Source organism: Rhipicephalus sanguineus, chromosome 2 (genome assembly GCF_013339695.2).
Source record: "Rhipicephalus sanguineus isolate Rsan-2018 chromosome 2, BIME_Rsan_1.4, whole genome shotgun sequence".
Lineage (NCBI taxonomy): Eukaryota > Metazoa > Arthropoda > Arachnida > Ixodida > Ixodidae > Rhipicephalus > Rhipicephalus sanguineus.
In genome coordinates, this window is record NC_051177.1 from 101,158,762 (window position 1) to 101,182,965 (window position 24,204).

General features: G+C 47.4%; 1 protein-coding gene across 1 annotated transcript in view; it reads right to left on the reverse strand.

The window, feature by feature from the left end:
* The window catches only part of LOC119383461 (putative carbonic anhydrase-like protein 2), a 167,844-nt gene that overhangs the window by 38,495 nt on the left and 105,145 nt on the right, over positions 1-24,204 (reverse strand). The window contains exon 4 of the mRNA XM_037651587.2: positions 20,124-20,321. Within this exon, the coding sequence (XP_037507515.1) occupies positions 20,124-20,321 (198 nt within the window). The remainder of the gene's footprint in view (positions 1-20,123; positions 20,322-24,204) is intronic.

The following is a 24,204-nucleotide window of genomic DNA, read 5'->3' on the forward strand; positions in this document are numbered from 1 at the left end:
CTCACTCACTCACTCACTCACTCACTCACTCACTCACTCACTCACTCACTCACTCACTCACTCACTCACTCACTCACTCACTCACTCACTCACTCACTCACTCACTCACTCACTCACTCACTCACTCACTCACTCACTCACTCACTCACTCACTCACTCACTCACTCACACGTCCGTTTACAACCTTCTCACTCACCCTCTTACACACCTACCACATCTCCGCCCACACAATTACTCACTCACTTCACTCACTCAAAACGCGAATACTCAAACAGTCCACCGAAAGCACGACGTGCGTCCCTACAAATGCGCCAGTGAAGAAATCAGGGCTCGCAAACATCCGCACGACCAGGTATTTGGAACGTTTGTTCCCGCCGCCCCCGTTTCCTTGTTTGTTTTCACAAACTCGCTGCCACCAAATCACCGAGCTACCCCGGCGCGACGATAAAAGTGAATTCCAAGCAGATTTCGTCTCCAGAGCGCATAATGTCAGGCAAGCACCACGCGAAAGGTAAGAAAAGAGAGAGAGAGAGAGAGACGCCAGCGTCGCGTGGTATGCACGTCGCCGCGTCGTTGTCGCGGCGTTGTAGTCGTCGTCGACGTCGTCGCGATGTAAGCACCGAGACATCAGCCACACCGACAAACGCGCGTGCAAGATAGTGTCGGGGCTTTTGCAGCGAGTGCCCAGGAATGCGGCTTGATTGCCGCGGCCGTTGCTCAAATTCCTGGAGCCGCTGCGGAGGAGAGGCGAGTCGTTTAGATGTCGGCGTTCCCGCGCCTCAACAACGCCGCTCGTTGATGAACCTCACTGAAGCCGCGAAGCTTGCTCATTCGAGCATTTGCAAGGACGCACCGACGCCGCGCACGAAACGAGAGATACCTTTCGTTCGTTTTGATGACTGCTAAAAATGACAGTTGGAAACAAACTCGGTGGAAGAATTGCTCATTGAAGCTGTTGTTTACTTCACGGCACGGGGAAAATGGACGCACGCGCAGAACGTGGCTGACAGAGCGCTGAAATGACGACTCCGGAAACAACGTTCGAGTTCTTCTGGCTACGATTCGTTTATTTCATTTTTTCGTTCTCTCCTAAACTGAGAAAGACAACGAAGACGTTCATTTCTTTTAGCCACATTCGCAAACTAGCCTCGATTTTACGTTGTTTCTCCCGCCTTAACCTCCATGCTCGAGTAAATCGCAGATTTATCGTCAACAATATTATACTTACAGTCACCTTCGCGAAAAACTGCTTTTGGAACCCCTTTCCACATCTGCGCCGCAGTGTAGTCAGCTTAAAGCCGCTGGCACACTCAGCGGTCGCCGGAGAAGGTTCTCGAACCACAAGTGTCGATATCATTCGAGTAGAGCTGCCAAGTAGTTCATTTCTTTTTCTTCTTGAAGCTGCAGTGAAGCCTCGAGTTCACAAAAAGAGGCTTTCAGATTCAAGGTTTAGTGGGGCTTCTGTGTCGATAAGTTTCTCGTTCGCTCGCGCTTTCCTCTTCACAGACTTCTTTCACACTTCAACGCCGAAAGTGAGGAGACAGAACGCAGAGTTCTTCGCTTAATGAAATTACGCGGTGGTCGTGGAAGCACTTAGCTGGCATACTGTGCTCTCGATGCGGGTGTCTCGTTACTATGTCCGTATTTACACTGTACACACTGCGCGCGTGCGTTTTCTTTTTTCTTGTACCTTTCTGTCTTTTTCTATTTATTTGTATTCCTTTCGACCCCTACTTTTCTATCCCATAGCAGAGTGGCAGATAGAAAACTTGCATCCGGCTGATTTCGCTTATTTTGCTCTCTCCTTACTCTGCGTATGCACTAAACGTATTCCGGGAATGTGCATACGTTTCTCAGTTTCTGTAATGCACAATGTACAACCGGCCGAATAGGTTTTCAGATCGAACTTCGTCGGAGTATAGCAGCGCAAAAAAAAAAATAATAATAATAAGAGAAGGGGGGCGGAAAGAAAACAATGGAATGACTCGGGCGCCTTCATTTTTTTACAATGCTTAATGTTTGCGAGACTGTCACGCTTCTAGCGGGCTCCAAGCCAACTAATTTTTCCATATAAGTTACAAATAATGAAAGCTACGGACGTCGAACTAATTTAGTGAGAATCGAATCCACATCTTCTGCTTCGCCAGCAGGTGTTCTACCAAGGGGTCGCGCCTGTGCTCGGGACTGCCGCGTCAAAAAACGCTATAAGAATGTCATATAGTGAAAGGAGTCTCCTTAACGCGTGCAATATTGCGTGTAAGAATCGTAGAATTGTACTGGGCGTCAAAAGACGCGAATTGTGCAAAGAGTGGGCGGTTTAAAGCTGCCCACTCATTACAACATGCGCCGCTTCGCGGGTGCGCGTGGCACCTTACAGACGCGCAGTGGGTACTTTGTCAATCAGCAAAGGGAAGAATCAGGGAGTAGTGGGCACTTCGCAGCTGTACTTGCAGTAGGCATTTTAGGATAGTCTGAAACGGCCAATGTTACGCGCACAAACGTTCCTTTTCCTTGAAGCACGGTTGAAGGAGATGCGCGCGGGGCCCGATACGCTAGCGCGTTTACTCTTGAAGGCGAAGCTCAAGCGTTCTCCAATATTCGATATTAAAAAAAAAAGGAACACGCAAGAACAAACAAGCAAAAAATAATAAGAAATATAAAGAGAGAGAATCAGAAGCACTGTGCACACATACGATATACGGCGTATAAAGAATACCTCTGAGGGTCGAGCTTACACCAGATCACAAATACTGTTTTCAATATTCTTTTTTGTAATATCGCTCGGATCACCGTTACTGCTCGCCTTCGCGACGAATATATGTTTGCTTGGGACCTATTTTTTCTTGGAGCTGCAAGTCGTGTGACTCAGTCTTTAAGTCACGTAATAACCGCTATCGTTACGTGTCCTGTCGCGGTCAATCAACAATGTTCATGATACCCTTATTTTTTTCTCTTGCTCCGGCGGCCCTGTTTTCCTTTCTACGTTCCGCTTAACCTACACTACGATAATAAAAAGCCACAGACTCAGCGCAACGGCGAAGCAATGAATGCGATAGCAACAAACTGTAGTGTCATACGAAGCGAGGCTGGCAGCTAACTGTCTTGCATCCAATCTAGCGTAACTACAAAACGCTGGTGTAAGAGAATACGGCCGCTCCAGGGAGAGATGCTCTGCGAATAGTCGCTTCGCGTTGAGAACGCAGCACGTAGAAGGGTATACGAGCCACTCGCTCTGATGGCTGTTGCGATAGCGCGAGCGCCAGTGATTGCGACCGCGCCCTTAGATTCAAAGTTCAAAGTTGCTGCTTGCGCGACAACCCCCCCCCCCCCTCGCGCCTTTTCATGGTCAAGACGAGCGGGGCGTTTCCTGTCTGCTTCTACGGCAGGCCTCCCGAGCGGAGTGATGTTATCGTATGCACTCTCCGAGTGACGGAAATGGGCCGGCTCGTTTGATCCCTTCTTCGGCCGCGTTGGTCGCCCCCGCTCGCGCGCTTTTACCCGCGGTAGAACATAAGATGCGCGGGGGGATCTTATCAATTTGGACTTCATACGGGAGGAACATGACGGTGACGGCGACGGCAACGGTGACGGCAAAAAACCGCCGATACTGTCGATATAATTGCTATCGCGATAAAAGAAAGCTAGCGTTTAACATTCCCTTGCATGTTTTCACGTGGTGGTGCTTTCTTGTCGATATATAAGACATTCCACTTGGACACGCAATGTCACAGTACCCCTATCGAGCAATTCCATCTTGAACTTGTATCTAAATGTTTGGCTTTCGTTGTTAGTTTATGTTCAGCGTCTCGGCTTCAATGCACCGCTCTCGCAGCCGCTATCAAAACTGATTCGCCTATTCTAAAGCGGAGATCGCCAATCACCGATGAGAAGCACCGGCGGGCACGCTAGAAGCAAGTAAATGCGGAAGAAAAACAATGCACCACAGCAGTTCTCTTCAACACAGACACTCCTCGCCTTTTCTTTTTAAGGCGAGACAAAAAAAAAACATGGAGAAGCACGTCATCGCGAATGGCGTGCGACGAACCAGCGAACTATACCGTCGGCCACCACGAGCCCCGAATCGTATCGGCGGCGTTCGGTCTATAGGCCAGATCCCGCGCTAGTGTATGTTGGTACGAAGGGTATAACGCACCGGGCATATTACCTATGCAGCAGCCCTCCTGGGCTCCAGCCGCGTATTGTTGCTCAAGGAAGTATGGCTGCTCGCTGCATCATCATCTTCGTCGGCACGCGATGTTGTCGGTAGCGCGAGATAACGCGAGAAGAGGGCCTTTCGTTTCGTACCGCCTTTTTTTCACGAATGCAGTGTGCACGTTGATATCCCCGTGTCACGTTTTCCTTTCGCGGCGTGGATGAAAATTTTCGGGTGGCCAACGCAGACCGCGCGCTCGAAAAGCGGGGGATGACTCACTTTCTTTGCGCTATGGCTTCGTTGCATGTGATGGCGCACTTATATTGTCTAGGAAGCTGCGTACTCAAGTGTAGGCACAATGCCTGCGTATAGGGAGCGATCAGTACATGTAGAGCAATGGGAAAGGAGTTCATCGGGTGGCGGGCACGCAGAACGGCACGGAGAAACCCACGAAATCAGCGTGAAACGGCTGTGTGATTGCGAGCCGTATCTACGGAGACTGCGTGACTCTAACAGGCGCTGTTCGAAGGCATACGATGAAAGTCGCTTAAGTGCGCAATACACGGCAACACTCTTGTGACGCAGTCGTGAAGGAAGCATAGCACACGTTCGTTGCACCGACTGTGTGTTCCCGATAAGCACAAGTCAAAATGAGCTAACCAATGCCGTCTATTACGTTACTTTGACTGCATTGGCCAACCCATTACTGCCTGCAGGCAGTACTGCGGCACCAGCAATCTTATGGCTCAACAGCCTGGTTCTACTTCATTACATGTGGTGATGTGGGCGGAGTAACACCTTCCTTCTTTTCACGTGTTCTCTCTACTAAACTCCATGAATTTATGTTCCTTTATTATAATGCATTGCATAATGTGAGGATTTTTTTTGGCCCATCATTTTCGTATTTCTTTTATTTTCATGTGCTGTTTCGAACTTGAGTGTTCGGTAAGACTGATAGATGGGCAAGTTGATATATATCCATATTTAAACTTTTTTAGCGTGCAAAAAAGACAATGACAAAGACGCACAAGCGCTAACTCTCAACTGTTTATTTTTGAAAGAAACTATAAGTACCCAAGAACCAGCATAGAGCATGTGCGGCGCAAGTCATGTGACGCACTGTCAGAAGTGCTAAACAGAATATAAAAAACGAACTCCTTATCTGTTAAAATGAAACCGAGAGTTCGACGGAAGCCCGTCTGGTCGGGACGAAACGTGATGAATAAAAGGCAACCACCGACCAAATAAAAGTTTTAAAAGAAAAGAATAGACGTTTCGGCTTCCATACGGAAGCCTTGTTTACAATGAAGCCAAAAACACTAAAAGCATCTAACTATATAGGTTTCAGTAAGTGACGCAAGCACCGCGCATAGCACGAGGGAAGGTTTGCAACATTACAATTCAGCGTCTGTTTACGATTCAGCGTCTAAGCCACCGAAGGTTGATTGCACACCTATCTATATAAAAAGCTTCCGTAACTTCACGTGTTAGTTTGTCTTTATCTGCAAACAAAATATCAGTATCATGAAAAACGGGTTGACAATGACGTGATTTACAATGACCAGACAAGTGTGAAAATGTTTTTTTCCCCCAGTGAGTTAGCATGCTCTTTTAGTCGTGTGTTGATACAGCGGCCAGTCTGTACTATGTACATATTTCCACAGGTTAACGGTATCCGACATATCACCCCTTTTCGGCTTTTCCTTAACTTCGATACTTCTTTTAAGCTACAGCTGCATTTTCTTTCCCCTGCTTTAAACTTTTTAGCGACGGCCTGGCACAAATGTTGCGCCTTAATGGGGCGCTGAAAACAACTTCAATACCATGCCTTCCGTCAACTTTTTTTAACCCGTGAGAAAATTTATGAACGTATGGCAGAACCGCGCAGTTCTTTTCATCTTTACTGAAGCGGTTCCTTGAAGGTGATGCTTGCACGCCCTTCACTATCCTTATAACTTTATCAACAGCTCTGGTTCCGGAAAACCTATTGAGGATAGCCGTGCTACTTGTTTTGAAAAGCTTTCTTTCATTGCATGATAGCAAGACTTCACCATAGACCCTCGAAGGCGAGACACTGCTATTTCATTTTTAACAATCTTTGAATGCCCCGACTTGTACTGGAGCAGGGGTTTTTTTCCGATATAGGGCTGTACATCCAGCACATGTGGCTAGGCGAAATTCTTAGTGAAAGGTCTAAAAACTGTAGTTGTTTGTCTTTTGCTATCTCGTGGGTAAACTTGAGTTCCAGGCCACATTCACGAAACACTTTCAGTACATTCACAGCATTAGACCCATAGTCAGCCCCATCAAATATAATAAAAAAAATCATCAACAAAGCGGAAAATTCTTTTAGCCATGCCTTGAATGGCATGATGAATTTTTCGGTCCACTCGTGCCAGAAAAATACAACTGAGTAAGGGGGCTACCTTTGAACCTATGCATATACCGGATTTTTGCACATACATTGCTTCATTCCACCCGACATAAGTAGAATTCAAATAAAACATCAGTATTTCTGTAAAACTTTCCACTGGAATACCGCATTCATTTATAAACTTGATTTCATCATTTTCTTCACAAATGCGCTGTTTTACACTTCTTAACAAATCCGGGTGCGGAATGGAGTAACATAAATTCTTCACGTCAGTACTGAAGGCCCCGCATATTTTTGGGTTTTCTTCTGTGAGATACTGCAGAGCCGCTTCAGAATTACCGATTATTAGCGGTTCAGAGATTTTCGATGTGAAAAGCTGTTTCTGGAAAAAGCATGCTACTTGTTGCTGCCAAGTGTTCCTTTCAGTTACAATGTCAAATTGGCGAGTGTTCGGACTTGCAAATTTGGGTTGCGCTTTTGCAGCTCATGTAACGGCTGATGAACTGATTAAAAGATATCCCGCGTCCTTTGATGCTTTGTCCATCCCGGAGTGTTCCTCTTTATAATGCACGCAGCAGTAAGGAGTAGCAGCCGCCTCTGCGGGGCCGCAGCACCTCTCTGCATGCATATATATATATATATATAAAAAAAAACCATACGCCCAAAGGTCATTGCCCAGCAATGTACTCTACGGTGAATGCCACAAAGCACAACGGATCTGTATTAAAAAAGGGGTAAAAGGAGGACGGGAGGGACGATTTACCACACATAAACTTTCGCAAGCTTCTTGCGTAAGCTCTCTTATACCACTTTTCTTTTTACCTAGCTGATATGTCTAACTTTGAAACGCCGCAATGTTGAATGACGACTACGATTATATCATAAGGCTTCAGGTCATCGACACTGGAGGTTTTTTAATAAAATAACTGTCGTGAAAGGCTACTCTACGTACGAGTAGCAGTGTAAATTCTCATCGAGACTGTGCTGGTATTCACTTTTTTTAGTACATATTCGTCACAACTGTATTTACCCCCATTGACTGGCTCCTACGTCGTGATTTTACTTGGTTGAAGTTACAAAATCAATCTGATTTGTGAAGCTCATAAGTTTTCGGGCTTCAACCTCACAGCGTAGAGATATTCAAGGACTAGTATGGTGTACGTTCCGCGCTGCGTTGCCTTTGTGACACGCTAAATCCAATTTTTCCTCGACCACGTTTCTTCATGTCCTTCGAATCACCCAGGTTGACTGATTATAGATTGCATACTCTACATCGAACTCCTTGCCGACGTTAATTATAATATCCTAATCTCTGCTATTTCCTGTATGTATTAGGCATCTATATTTTTTTTTCAGCTCCATACAATAGGCCAGCGCTATGCATTTCCAGGCCTTTTCTCCGCACTTTCTTTTAACCCGTTTTTTTTTCCCGGAGCAGCCTGCTTCAACTGCTTCCCGTATGTTCGAAAATCCCCATACTAAGAAATTTTACTCAGTCAAGTAAAACATCCCGGCTTTGCCGCGCATATTGAAACGTGCTTTTTTTTTTTGGACGCCTTATTTTATTTTCCTTACCTGTGACAGCATTACTGTGTGTCTACCCGCTTGTGTACCTCCTCTCTTATTCCCCCAACATTTACGGATTGTAAAGTATTCATGAACGTGCGCTAGCATATCCAAACGAAAATAGATGCTTTCTCAACACAAATATTTGTCGTACCTTTAAATGCGCTGCCGTCGTCACGCCAACTGTTTCAGCTAAAGCGAGAGAAACTTTTTTTTTTTTTGCACAATGGCCTGGCTACCATTCTTCTGACAGCGTAATTGCCGATTGCGCGCAATGTTACAAATGAGAAACACCGTGTCCCGTGGGCACGTGCAAGCACAACCCAGATCGCATCGTGTACGGTAATGGGAGGATGCAGCACTGTCCGAATCCGACTCGGTCGTCTAACTTGAGGTGCTCTAAAGAGAAGACAGAAAGAGAGAAGGACGAGGTAAGGATGGGTGGTTAACCAGACGAACGCGGGGTTTGCTACCCTGCACTGGGGGAAGGGATGACCGGGCAAAACGGAAATGACAACTCAGGCTACTGCACTGATGGACTGAGGGGACCAGCCCCTGTAGTGCAAAGAGGCGCTCGCTTTCCTCGCGTGTTGTTTTACGTAAGGTTTCATTATCTCCCTCGCAACATCCATTTCGTCACTTCGACAGAAGTTTCTACCCCAAGTACCACGTTCCGCTTTGCTCTTTCTCATCAAACAAGCAGCGGAAAAAGTAAGGCCTTCGAACTTTGTCGGCGAAATGACATCTCTGTGTATACAATTCGTTTGCGTTGATTACCATGTGCACCTGCTACTCTCACTTTTACTTTTTCCTGTACGTTTCCTCTATATTCACCCCACCCCCCTCCCCCCCCGCTGTAATGCCCGTGGGCGCTGGGTAACGTTAAAATAAATATATAAATGAATGAATGAGTGAATAAATAAAAAATAAATAAATAAATAAATAAATAAATAAATAAATAAATACTCTTACCGCGAGTTAGTTCAGTAGTTGTCATTTACTTCAACACTGCCGATACCAATACGCTGCAGTTTCGACGGAGAGGCGGAATCACATGTAGCGACGGCGGCCTCATGAGGAAAGAAAGTGCATGAAGTGTGGAACAGGGGAAAAAGGAAAAAGAGGTAAAAATGCTCATTGATGCCCTAAACAGTCGAACTCTAACTCAAAGGGGAGCAGATACGCAGCATTAGTGTACTATCTGCTCACCGCAATGCTCACGGCAATCATTATGGACAATGAAGCTCGAGATTCAAGTATACCGAAAAGTCAATATTTTAACGCTTTGTCTGCGTAAAAGCAAGAGCGCACCGCCAAGGCGCATACGTACAAAGCTGTGAGTAATTAAACTCCGGCTATCCCTATCCCTCATCTGTTCACGCGAAGGTTCGATCACTTATAAGCGTCTGAGCGGGCTTCCCGTTTTGTAAGGACGAAAAGAACATCATAACAACAATTCAGAAGTACAACTTCCAAAGGCTATAAGTCTGCCAGGTCAAATAAGTATATAACGTACTAAGCTTTTGTGTTTTTGAAGGCGAAAGCCTTAGATTCCTCATCAAACGCGAAAATTTATCCGCGTCATCTGACGTCATCATGACGTCACAGATCGCCTAAATTTGTGAAGTCACAGTGACGTCGCATAATGACGTCATCACGTGCATCTTAGCGTGGTTAACAGTGGGCCGATCACGGAGGCAATGCAAACCCAGTTGATGTGCCTCCGATCCTGGAGGCAAAGCAAAACCACATTATGTGCGGAAAGCTTTCGGAGTGTGGCGGCGCCGGAACATTATATGGACTCAGAAGAAGAAGAAGATGGCTTTCGTCTTCCAGTCGTCTTAGGTGTGTGCATAAGGGACCCTGTGAGTTCTTTCTTGTCTTTTTTGCGCAACTCTTAGTTCAATGCATAGAAAACACTCGCGCCTACTGTCTGCAATCGCGCGCAGAGCTGGTAATGCCAGCCTCGTGTGAGCATCGGCGAGAGATGAAAACAAGAGAGAAAGAGAGAGAGAGCGCGAATCAGTTCAAAGTTTAGAAGCGACACAAACATCACGCCAACGCGTAATCACGGGCGAAACCATGGCGCGAATGGTTGCCGCACTGTGGAGCACTTCCTCAATGTGGCGGACAATCGAAATGCACTGCCCTCGATTGCCATCGATCGGGACATTTTTTTTTTTTTATTTAAGGGTTGACGTGGGAAGGCGTGCACGTGGCGAAAACGAAACACAAGAGTCAAAAAGTCAGAAAGAGCGAAAAGCGACACATGAAGGCATCTTCTAAAGCCAGTAAAAATAAGACGCAAAAAAAAAATATTTTGTAAGCGGTGATGCGAGACTTTGGCGGTGAACTTTCCGACTCGTGCGTCGACGTCACGTGACTCACTCCGAGTGGCAAAAAAAAAAAAACGAAAAGAGGAAGCTAGCAACAGTAGTCGAGTCTGGCGTGGCCAAAATAGGGGCGCAGCCGTGATGTCGATTTTTTACGCAAGCGCAGAAAACTGGGCACAAGTAACAAACTAAACGATTCTAACTCGTCAAAATGAGAAGGCGAAGACATGGACGTATACATATTAAAAAAAATACACGTATACGGGGCCGCGGTGGAAAGCAGCCACGTATATTCGGGACGAGTAAAAAAACAAATAAACAAAAGGCGACGAACGAGAAGAACGCCGAGACTAAAGGTCGATGGGAACGTCGCTCGAATGTAATATTGATGGCAGCACTTGCCGCGTTACGCACTGCATTTCAATGAAGCGGCAGTCATTTTTGTCTCTCCACACTTGAGCCGCTTCAATTTTGCTTTTCTCTTACGGTGCGCTCTTTTTTTCTTCGCGAATGTTGTTCCCCGCTTCGCCCACGCCGCAATACGGACGGAATACTTGCGCGCGCCAATACGTTCCCCTCCCCCTTCCCCTCACTCATACGAGCGTCTTCCAGTCGTCCCATCTGAATTTCAGTTTGCTGCTATGGTCGACTATACAAATGCCAGCAAAGGCGAACGGCGAACAATGGGTATTGGCTTCAATAAAAAAAAAAGATCTTGTCTCCGCCATCTGAGTAGCGTCAATTGGCCTGTACCTGTACGTGCAGGTACGTGCAAGTTGGCCTAAAGTGTCTGTGTCACTATTTTATGTGTAACGTACGATATAATGACGTCAGGCATCACTGCTGTATGGGCCGGCACGCATGTTACCGTCCGAACACTATATTCAGCCCATGAGAAGTAATAATTGCTGGGGTTTCACGTCCCAAAACCGGGATATGATTATGTGGGACGCCGTAGTGGAGGGCCCCGGAAATTAAGGCCACCTGGGGATCTTTAACGTGCACCTAAATCTAAGTACACGGGCCTCGAGTATTTTCGACTCCATCGAAAATGCGGCCGTCGCGGCCGGGATTCGATCCCGCGACCTTCGGGCCAGCAGTCGAGCTCCATAACCGCTTGACCACCGCGACGGTTCAGCCCATGGGAAAGAAGGGAGCCGAGTTACAAATTTGTTTGTAGTACCAATACGCATCATCAACATAACATGAACTCAAAGGGAGCGTAACGGTATGTATCTCGGTTTATGTGAAATACAAAGGGGATATGAAAGGTGACAAAAAAAGTAACTTTCGCGAGGGAAAATGTGTTATACACTCGCATAACCATGTCACCCGCCACGGTGGTCTAGTGGCCATGGTGCTCGACCGCAGACCCGGAGGTCGCGGGATCGAATCCCGGCCACGGCGGCCGCATTTTCGATGGAGGCGAAAATGCTCGAGGCCCGTGTACTTAGATTTAGGTGCACCTTAATGAACCGCCCCAGGTGACTGAAATTAACGGAGCCCTCCACGACCCTCATAATCACATCGTAGTTTTGGGACGTTAAACCCCAACAATTATTATTACATAACCATGTCATTTCCTGCCATCTCCAATGGGAATGGGCAGAAAAAGTCGAGAAACGTGGCATTAAAATGATCTGTCCAGCAAAAGCAAATAGTTGCGAGTTCGGCTCAGGTATGTAGCACACTTCACTGTGTCCGTATCTTTCGTGCGTGCTGCAATTTCAACGTGAAAAATAAGCTTAATTTTTATGTTGATCAAAAGCCTTGCAGTGGTCCCTCACGAAGCTCTAGATCACTTATTTTATATTTGTGGCCACGCGCGCCAGGAAACGCTCCACCTTTCCATCATAGTTTTGATTAAGTGGCCCAGAAACGTTTCCGCACTTGACTCTTCGAAAAATACGCTAGCAACGGGAGAAAAGGCGGACACGAACGCATCCATGTCTGTTGGTGTCTGTCTCACCTTGTCTCATTTCTAGCGCAGTTTTCGAAGACCGGTATGAACAAGCTCGCCTTAAAAACATTTCTTTAGGATACTTTATTAATGACTTCGCCAAGTATCATAGGCATCGCGAGCAGATGGCTGATACGCAACCGTGTATTCGTAGTTTTTTTTTTTCGCGGAACCAGAAAAGCATGCCCAACGGTGACATCGCCAAAAAATCCACGCCTGTTACGTTTTAACCTCGCGTCGACCAGTAGATACGTTTCTCGGTGTTGAGACACAACGGGCGAACAAATGAATACCGGCAGTCGAAAGAGCCAGCGAAACTTACGCCATCTCTGTACTGTGTAACGCACCCTGTAACAGTTGGCAGTTCGCGAGGTTCTGGGTACGCGCGGTGAACGCCACTGTGTGTGTGCGCGCGTATTATTTATTTTTCCTTTCGTTCTTCATTTATCTATACTTTTCCTCCTTATCTCCCGCCCCCCGTGTAGGGTAGCAAACCGTGTACAACCTGGTCAACTTTCCTGTCCTTTGCCTTTCTCTCTCTCTCTTTCATTCACCCCATCTTAGTTGTATGCCGGGAAATGGAGACAATGCCTACACGTATATGCGCACTGCAGAACTCTTAAGCAAACGCACGAATTGGAATCGAATTCTAAGCGAGCTGGTAGGCATTCGCAGTGGGCAATGGGGCACGTTGTGAAAGCAAGGACAATAGGAAGTGGGATAATAGAACGTTCGGTATAGCGCTGACGCACTAGAGTGAAAGGAAGCAGCTATTGTCAGTAAACAGTTATTTCCTATTTGTTCTCTGACCATCGTCGTTGCTACTTTAAGTAAACCATTATGCATACCCCGTATAAGGACTAACTACGGATCACATTCATTTTTGTTCTCTGACCGTCGTCCTTGCAACTTTAAGTAAACCATTATGCATACCCCGTATAAGGACTAACTACGGATCACATTCATTTTCTTATATTGCATCAAAACTCTGGAATACTTTACCTTGTACCATCGCAGCATCCACATCATTTCATTTGTATAAACAATGTGTTCGCGATCACCTGCAAAACTCACAATAGTAATACTTGAATTAATAAATATTATTTCTATTTCTTTGTGGTTATATGTATTTATGTATTGCTATGTATAAATAATGTATTTAATGGATTTCGTTGCACTTTTATGTACTTATATTGCTCTGTAGCTCAGCAGTGCCTACTACTGTTAAAAAACGGACCCCTGCAACTGCCTTTCACTGGGCTCTGGGGTCCTACCTGTATAATAATAACCAGTCATTATATGTATGTTACATAACAAAACTGATTGATTGATTGATTGATTGATTGATTGATTGATTGATTGATTGATTGATTGATTGATTGATTGATTGATTGATTGATTGATTGATTGATTGATTGATTGATCGATCGATCGATCGATTGAGTGATGAAAGGTTCACTACTCGCGCCTGCATGTGATTTTGTTCGGCTTTATTGAACGTATAGTCGCTCAATGTAGACTAATTGGTCTCGAACACATGGTGCAATAAAGGAAAGTAGATGACTTTTTAAGGGCTAAATGTAAACATTTATATTCTAATTACTGCAAATAACGTCCCCTATACTTTCCTTGGAATTATAAACATTTATATTCTAATTACTACAAATAGCGTCCCCTATACTTTCCTTGGCATTATTGTCTGTTAGTTATCATTAATACGGTGCAATAAAGAATTTTGAAAAGGAAAAAAAAAATCGCGCGAGGTGGTAGATGCACATAAGATACGTAAGCATGGGGAAAGATGTGACAGCCACCATCGAGCGCGTAAAGCGACGGCGATGTTGCCTATTTAGATAGCGGACACGTGACTTGGCAGCGAATTCCAGCTTCTGGATTCAGTTGATCTATGAGAAAAACTGGTCATTATCAAGTGCAATTTACGGATGCGTAGACGAGGGTCCGAATTCACAAAAGTTCTTTTTCGTAAGTGCGTTTTCTTATTGGTTAGACCGCTTCGCTAATGATACGTCCTGCATTGTGATTGGCTGAAATATTCTCTCACGAAAATTTTTAGCGTAAGACGTTTTGTGAATACGGGCCGACGCTTCCAAACAGTGACGCTGTTGCATATATTTAGTCCCACGATAATATTTCAACTCGTTGTCAGTCTTGTGTCGTCCTCTTTTCTCTTGGTCCATCTGTTAATATTTTTTACATGATGAATCGGTTGCAACTAGACCAATTTCCTATCTTATAAATAAAAAATTGCAGTGGCTTAGCTCGGCTATACCAGGATACACATAGCGTTAGCTAAGCTTCAGCTTATTATTCTTAGCTTTCCTGGTTGTCAAGCCTATCCGCTTTTCTGCGCCGCTTAGCAGCATTTGCGCTCTCCTTCTTCATGAATATACCACACTGGCAAACGCCAGCCAGCCGGTCTGACAAATGGCTAACCTCCCTGTCCTTCCGTTTTTTCTTTTCCTCCACCTCCTCCCCGCTATATCTTTACCTCCACTGATACGTCTGCGTATGCGCGCGAAATGAGAGGCGCTATCGAGCGGCTCCGGCGCAGCGTCAGACGGCCACTGCGCAACGGAGGCGCACAGCTGGGCGCGCGCCGGCGCCAATGCGTCTGCCACGGCTATGACATCACTCCTCTGGAATGCGCAGACCGGCGAGGCGCGCGTGGCAGCGGCTCCGGTGCGCCAGCTGTGCGCCGTGTGACATCACTGCTCCTCGCGCATGCGCAGCACGGCTTTCAAATAGCGACGCGAAACTGCTCCGCCTCGGCCAGTGTAGCTAACGCTACAAAGGACTGGGAGGACACTTGAGCTTCGCCTTCAGGAGTACGACGCGAGAGCATAATCGGGGCCCGTTTTCATCGCCCTCTCATTCGTTAGCCAGGTTTCGCTTTTCGGTGAAAACCCCAACCGTGTCGCGAGGAAAGGAACCTTTCGCCGTTTTAAACTATTCTAGAATGACCGCGTGCAAGTGCAGTTACGACGTGCCCGCTGCAGCGTAATTCATCATTTTGCTTATTAGCGAAGTACCCATTACGTGTCCGTAAGGCGTTATGTGCACTTACTCACTGGACACATTGTCGATGCTGTCGCTGCTGCTGATGATTAATTTCGCCTGAGTTCTTTGTTGGGTGGTCCTTTAAATGACCCACTCGTTCTGTAATTCAAATGGCGTGACGCCTGCGATTTTACGCTTATGCCACGCAATTTTACATGCGTTAACGCGACACATCGCACTACATGACACCCGCATAGGGCTTTTTTCTTCTTTTTTTTCCCGTAACAGTTCCATGCACTGGCGTGGGACAGTGGCAGGACACAAGCTTGCCACGCAGACTGCCTGGGTTCGATTTTGGCTCGGACGCACGATTTTTATTTGCATCTGTCTCGAATTTTCGCTCACGGAAAACGTCGATTTTTCGCTCACAACCATCGCCTAAGCCGGAATTTTTGCGATACGAGCTCTTTACCGCTATAGCGTTAAAATGACGGAGAAATTACACTCTAAGGCAAAAGGGTGTTAAAAGGGTGCGTAGTTCGTCTCTTTGGGGACTAATGGGGCTGACACGACCATTAATCTCTTTAAGGACTAACGGCAGCGGGTCTAACACTTAGTCCCCATGCAGCTAACTGTTTGTCCCCAAAGATCACCTCAATAGACTAACATTTAGTCCTGACATTTACACCTTACCGGACAACTGTTAGTCCCCACAGATCACCTCAGTGGACTAACATTTAGTCCTCACGTTTACACCTTACCGGGCAACCGTCAGTTCCCGCAGTTGCACCTCGCCGGACGAACGGCGGGTCCACTCCAATGCTCCATTCGGATGAACGTTTTATCACCAGTTCAAATGATCCCTTAATCCCCAGAGATCATTTTCTACACTTACTCTCCGCAAGGCTTAATACTTTTTTTTCGTGTGTTTTTCTTTCTGCGGTGAGCAACATATGCCGCGGAAAAGAACACGCGAAAAAATATTTAGTCATTCGTGTATCACTGCTCTCGCAGTCAATGTGACAACGAAAGACAACATTGAGGCAATGAAACGTTTTATTTTTCTCTATTCATATGAAGTTTCTGCATTCTTTCAGTGAATGCACTGGAAAATGTGCAATACAGGTCCAGCCGCGTTGTCCTACCTCGTACAGTACTTTTTGTGAAGCTGCTCTAATGGAAGTGAGAGATGACTGGCATTGAACGCGTCAGCGCACACTGCATTTTGGACGTTGCGAGCAACGGCTGCATCCTGCAAATCACAAAAAGATTGCAATAGTTAGTCACACGTGACAGAGAGCATGAAGACGCACGCACCCGACAAATACGTGCAAGGTGAAATAAAAACATGTCTAAAATATGGCATTCAAATAATTTCACTGTGATGTCATACATCATCAAAGGCGAATTTCGAGCCACATAGCGCGACAGCTCAAGTGCGGCAGCCGCAGCTATCACGTCGAGGCGCCTCCAACCGCCATGCCGCCAACGAGTCGGTGAGTTTTCTGCGAGCCGCGTCGTACAGCTCGAGCAAGTCCGTCAGCCGCCGCTGCCACCAGTGGACCTCGAGCAGAAAAGCGAGTCAACGCGGGGCCGCCGCCACGATTGGCGCCGAGCAGCTTGCGAGCGAGCGACGGGGAAGCCGACGGTAATGGCGACCAATTTCCACAAAGTTCTTCGAGCGAGCGGCAGTACAGCAAGCGAACGCGGACCCACCGCCACAAACGGCGCCAAGCTGCTTGCGAGCGAGCGACGGGGAAGCCGACGGTAATGGAGACCAATTTCCACAGAGTCCCGAAGCACAGCTAAAATCGGCTAGCTAAAGCCCCTGCCAGCCCATGCCAGCGCAATGCGAGCGCGCGACATACAACCGAGCTCGTTGCCGGCTACCGCAATGCGTTTCGAACGAGTCGCAGCGCAGCGGCGTGGCCTCTGCCCAATATCGCGAGCCCGCAGCTCATCACCGCGGCGAACACTCGATGAGCGAGCGTCCGGGCGGCCGACGGCAATGGCGGCCAATTTCCAGGTGGTCACAAAGCACGGGAGAGCTGACGCCCAGCCGGCCTTCGCGGTGCATTTCGTGCGCGCGATATACAACACGATTAAGCCCGTTGCCCGCAAGCGCGATGCGTTTCGCGCACGCGACAGGTACGGCAGAATAAAGAATGACCACTTACTTGTGAAACAATCCAGCGCTGATTTCTGCCCAGAGTAAGATTGATATCATGGATCCGATAGGCCTACTGTCTTTTCGGCCGCCGTTACCAGCCGGTGGCGACGCAGTGTCGTGACTACGCCGGAGATATACAGCGCGGCGTCGCGACGTGTCGAGACCAGCTCCAGACTTTATGGGTGCGGCGAAACGTAAAAGCAGCATCACACGCTCATCCACGCATACGTGTATATCGAAGGCACCGTGGCGTAGTTCCTAGATTGTCGAACTCTCGGAGCACGATACAACCGCCAACACGCTACCACGAATACAAGTGGGAAGACTGACCCAAGAGCGAGGAGAACGGCAAGTTCCCTTGACAACGGTTTGCACACGGAACGTATCTCTGCGCACGGCCTGCATCTCCCGCGCGGTTGATCCCTTTGCTGCCTTTGCAGACTAACTCGTTTGCACACGGCAGGCATCCCTCAGCGGTTGCTCCTTCAACGGTCTATCTGTTCATCGCGCGGGCCTATTGGGCTCTGTTACTCCTCCTTCGGGTAATTTTGCCTTAGAGTGATCGCCGTGTTAACCCTAGCTTGCTATCTTCTAGCTGGACAGAGCAGAGGAGAGAGGTGGTAGAAGAAGAAAAAAATACCGGAATGAGCGATTCACGACAGTGCACACCATATATATGACGACCGCCCGCCAGTCCCTCTTAACGGTTACGAGATTACGACCTTACAATAAATTTTGACGCAGTGTACATTCTGCATAACGCTGCGCAATGTGTGTATTTCTATACGCGCACGTGCCGCTTTCGTGAGGTGTGTTTATCGACGGGAAGGCAGCCAGGTAATGGCGATGCGTACTATCCGTATTGTGCTAGGAATGGCGTGCGAGCTTAGCTGGTTAATTGTTGCGCTGCTGCGTTCGGCGACGTGAGTTCGATTGCGGGCCCCGGCGGCCGCATTTCGATGGGGGCAAAAAGTAAGAGCACTCATGCACTTAGATTTAGATGCACGTCATGCATACTTAGCTGGTAAAAATTAATCCGCACTTCCACTGCGGAGTCACAGAGTCATATCGTTGTTTTGGCGAGTAAATCGCTAGAATTGAACTTCGTACTTTTTAAGCACGCGTACCTTAAAAATGCTCTTTGTTTAACTACTCCGGCTTTCCAGCTTTGAGTTATTTTTAGATGCTGGAATAATTTCAGGTCGCAGCCCATATCGGAAGGTTGCTTTAGGGCAACCTCCCGAATTAAAGAAAAATTCTCAGAATATATAAATAACTATTCTACTCCGTTCCGGAACTAGACGAAACAACAGCATGAATTTCTCCAGCAATTTTTCTTACAGGTATAGGCTGACCAAAAATTGTTATTTTCTTCCACTCCTCGCAAAGTATAAAGAAAGAAAGTCATTGAGAACAACCTTGGAACAATTCGCTTCCTTTCTATACTGCAGCACGCCGTAGCACATTTTTGCTCCAGTATTGTCGGGCGCCTCCACCTCCTTTTTGTCGATAAATCGAATACTCGACTCGTAAAAAAACAAAAAAACATTGCGCTATGGACGGACCATCAATCAAATTTTTGTTATAGCCTAAAAAAAAAACGTAAAATAGGAAGTTTCGTGTTGCTCGATGACACAAGCAGTCTACGGAAGCACCTTGCTTCGCACAACGCGCGCCACTTTATATGCATAAAATATACGCCGCTGCAGCATTCGCATTCTTTCGCATCGTGAGAGCTAAATATGCACGCTCTGACAACGCTTGACGCTTCGTACGCGGACGCCTGATTGCGCTTCTGGGTCGTCAATATGAAAAATATTGAGAACTTCCGCCGCTATCCGCACAGAAAAAAAAGGTAATGCTTGGGAAGCTTTTAATCTAAGATTCCAGTTTCCAGCTGGATTTAAATTACCTCAATTTAGCTCCTACTTATTCAAAAGCGTCGAGGTATATATCTGGCCGTAAAAAAAAAAAAAAGCAATGTCGAATTAAAGAAGTTGTATCAGTAGCAAGCCAAAAAAGAAAAAAAAATGCTTCGCGCGCATGAAGACGGAATTTTGATCTTTATTATGTTCAATCGGAACACACGTGATGGGAAAAGCAAGGAAACGTTCAGAAAGCTGAGCGTTTCTGTCGTACGGAACAAGTAAAGAAACAAACACGAAGGAGAATGCAGGTTCGATACACACGTCGAAGTCTACTAGAACCGAAGCCTTTCGAAACGAGTGGACGGCAGCAAAAAGCGAAGCATTTGCTAAGTTGGAAAATTCGCTAAATTGAGAAAGTATCTATCTATCTATCTATCTATCTATCTATCTATCTATCTATCTATCTATCTATCTATCTATCTATCTATCTATCTATCTATCTATCTATCTATCTATCTATCTATCTATCTATCTATCTATCTATCTATCTATCTATCTATCTATCTATCTATCTATCTATCTATCTATCTATCTATCTATCTATCTATCTATCTATCTATCTATCTATCTATCTATCTATCTATCTATCTATCTATCTATCTAGTCAATAATAGGGCTCACCTCGGCAGGGAATGGCTTCCCGGCGATGGTGTGCTCAGAGCCGCGGTCGTCAGAGCGGCCGTAGTGTATGTGCAGCTCGTGGAAGCGATACTGGTAGGAGAGCGGGCCTCCCGAGATGTTGACCGCAAGGCCAGGCGCCAGGCTGTCCGACACGCGGAAGATGACGCCGTGACCCGTGTTGGTGATGATGCCACTGATCTGCGACAAGCGATGAAAAACAGTCAGCTCAGATCATGCTGAAAAAAAAAAAAAGATGGCTGACGCTTAACTCTTCTAAACCTAGTTATCACGAGCGAACGGTATGCTTGGCTTGGTTTTGCAAAGACTACGCAGACAGTGTTTGATTGAAGTTAGGCATCTTCTCCTTTCTCTTCGTGTTGCTTAGCGACGACGGGGGCTGCAGTAGCTTCGATCTTGGCGCTCTTGAGCGCTTGGTAAGCTCCTCTGTAACGTACTAATCTGGCCTCCCTTTGCTCCAGTGTTTCAGCAGGCAACTTTGCCTTTGTTTGAGATTTCGAAGCCTGCCGTCTATATCTACTGGATGGTTGCATTCTGTCGGTCGCTTGAGCTGAAGCGCACGCACACACGGCACAGCAGGCGCGCCATCCGTGGCGAGACTGAGCGACGAAGCGCCGGCGAAGCAGCCGTTAAGGTCAGTGGTACAGCAGCGGCGAGACTCCGAGCGCGCACAGCGGGAACGCTTCTGCGCAGGGGTTCAAGTCGTGATCCCCTGCGGAGAACGCTTGGCACGCTTGCGCTCCGGCGACTCGCTCTCCGGTGGCTCAAGGTCATTTCGACGCGATGAATGACCTTGGGAGACCTGGCGTAGTAGAGCTATCGCTCTAAAATAGCGGTGATTTATCGGTAAACGAGAGGGGAACGAGTGGGCATTATTGAAATCCATGGTTTGACGGAATCCCGTCTGGTCAGGAGGAGGCATTGTAAAAAGGAATAAACGCCGACCACAATAAAAATACTTCAAAACACTATTCTTTATTGGACAGTGGACATTATTCTTGAATATCTATAACTCTCTAAGCACCGAAGTCTAGCTAACATTATTAGTACAGTTGTACTACGAAAGTACGGTAGGTTTCGCTCAGGCTCATGCATATTTTGGCTAAGGGTGTGTCGAATGCTAATGCATTAAGTGTCTGCTGCCAACACACGTGCAGCGGTTTACAAGAAAGCTGCACAAGCAATGTGAACTTCTGGGGACCGAGTCTACAAAACCTTACGTTCGTTATGACTCTTTGTCATTGGTCAGTCGCGTTCATTAGTAACATGTGCGGCATTCGAAATCGCTGCTATACTTGATCTTAAGAACAGTTTTAAATATTAAGGGATTTGTTTAGATAAGGGCGCCTTCTATGTTACAGCGCCTCGCTACTAATTTGATGGATCCCCGTGTCAGTAAGAAAAACTACTACAGGTTGAAGCTACGCACTTATGACTTGCAGGAGTTCGGTATCATCATCCATTTTTGTCTCGAATACTTTTCTCGGCCGACTGCGCAGGTCTCAGGAGGAACGTTAAAGAAGTAAAAAAAGAAAAGAAATATAAGACACTGAATTGGACGACCATCCATGTATAATATTTACTGCGGCTATCGAAGCGTGCGCGCCAGGAAACGAAATAAAACTGCAAGAGGAACCCGAAAACGAAACAAGATAATCCTGTCTTCTGACGACCGCCGCAATAGCGTATTCGAGTGCATGGTTTCAAAGCGCATCGGCCCTAATACATAGATGGCGAGAACATCTTCAAAGCTCTATATATATGTGTGCCGAGCGTCTCACTGGAGCCAAAGGACGCGCACTGTGGACTGTACACCCGTCCTTTTCGGTATAAGCGTTCGTGCGCCCGTACAAAGTGGCATCGTTTTATGGTAAAAACGATCTAGCACGACGAGGGAATAAGCGAGCGCAAAGACACATACACAGAAGTGTTTGTGTACGTTCCCTTGCCATGAATATACATTTACCATATAGGACAGGCAGCAACCAGTCAGCGGCAACTTAACGTCCTTAACTTCGTTTCCGACTACCCAGGACACACCTGCAAGCTTGCGTTCATAGCACAAAGCTCTTACTGACCCCGCCGACTGCTTGCAACAGCGTCACTCATCTCGCCAACGGGAGTTGGAAATAAGTCGGCTCTTATCGGAATCGCACGAGACAAACAAGTGGAAAACGTGTACACACCCGCACGCACGACTTTGCCCGAGCTACTGGGAACGCGAACAGAGCACGAGCAAAAGTCGCCCAATCCGTGTACATGAACTGTATTTGCCCCGAATGGCCTCTTGTACGTATACAGTCAGGGCGCGTGGCATTAGCCACCGGGCACTTCGGATCAAACGGGCGTCTAAAATTTGCATTGACGGCTCGCAACGGGCTGACACGTTCACACACGGCACCCGCTGAATCGAGCGCGCCGGGGCATTCAATCTGACGTCGTTATTACGCTCCGACGACCGCGCGTCCCGGCTGAGTGTTTGCAGCTCCGTTCGTCCGCGCGCTCACTTCATTTCGCGGCGCGCGGCTCCGCAGTCGACTTCACCCGCATATGCTCTCTCTCTCTCTCTTTCTAACTCACTTCGATGCCCTCTTTCCTCTCTGCCATTTAAAGTGACATGCAAATTTGCCGACAGAACAAATACATAAATAAGGAAGTAGCGAAGAAAGAATGAGGAAATAGAAACCAAAACGAAAGTACGAATGAGAGATGAAACGAAGAACTGCAGGGCAGTTCGCAGTCTCTCCATTCTGAGCCTGGCGCTTCTGCGCCGCTCTGTGCGCGAGCGTGGCCATATAGAGTGAGCGGGCGTTGTTAAGCCGTAATTATCGTGAATCATTTAGGCAACTCGCGGACGCAGTTGAGGCTACGCTGTCCGAACACAGAGAAAAAGAAGGAGGGGTGCGGGGGAGGACAAGGCAGCAGAGTGGGAACTCGTGTCGTCACCCGCGGGACCCCGGCAGCCGCTTATTTGGGGCTCCCGGTCTCAGGGTCGCCGACTCCTGCGAACATCACGCGTATTTTCGCGCTGATCCAAACGCGAGAACGCTCCGCGCGCTGGCGCTCTCGTCGCTTATAAACGTCGCTGAGCGCCTTGGACGCCGCGGCGCGCTGGTTGTGGTTCTAGCGACGCCTCCCCAGAGGGTGTGCTTACGCGGAGCGAAGAGGGACGGGGGGACGTTGATTAATTAAGCCAATTAAAGGCATCCGGACGGTCCCGCGCGATGGCGGCCTGAAAAAAAAGGCGGAGGAGAGGTCGTTCGTTCTCTCTCTCTCTCTCACTCACTCACTCGTTCTCACGCTCGCGCATAAATGGGTCTTCTGTATCGCTAAGCGACCGACCGCTGCCGGTTCGGCGCCTAGAGGCACGAAACGAAGAAACGAACTGGAAGCTGTACGCGTGAGGCGTTGAGGGTGAGGGTGAAAGAAGTCGAGGCTCTAATCCACTTAGCGCAAGTTCGAACCCCGGGCGGTCTTCGGTGACTTGGCGCGTGCGCGATTGCTTCCGTCGTCGACAACGTTCGTTCCCTTTCTCAAACGCTGCCTCTTCCATCGGCATCTCCCTCTCTTCCTTTAGGGAGAAAAGAGGGGTCGCTCCGTCGCGCGTTCTTTTGGGGATTGCCCCCCCCCCCCCCCCCCCTCCTTCGCGTCGTCTTGAAGGCGGCTCGAGATTTTGGCGCGGCTGTAATTAAATTCCGAAACGCGGCCGAGCCTGACCGCAGCGTCAGTCGCTCTTTTTTTCGTGTTTTGCTTTGTTTACGGCCCGCGGTGTGAATGGACAACGTGAACTGAATATTAACAAATTTGCAGTGATCTTTTTCTCAGTGCAGAGTTGTTTTCGTGTGTATCGTTGTCTTGATGTAGGTAGAGTAAGTATGTTTGTTTGTTCTTCAGTAGTCACGCTCCAGTTGCCGCGGAGTTGTTGACATATTAAGCATGTCTTGAGATTGTGGTTGGCAGTGCTCACAAAAAAAAAAAAATTAAGGTACATGTGTCGGCAAGGGGTCCACGTCTCTTTCATCAAATCTTGAAACACTTCAATATCGCGAGTGGCACTGTCTGT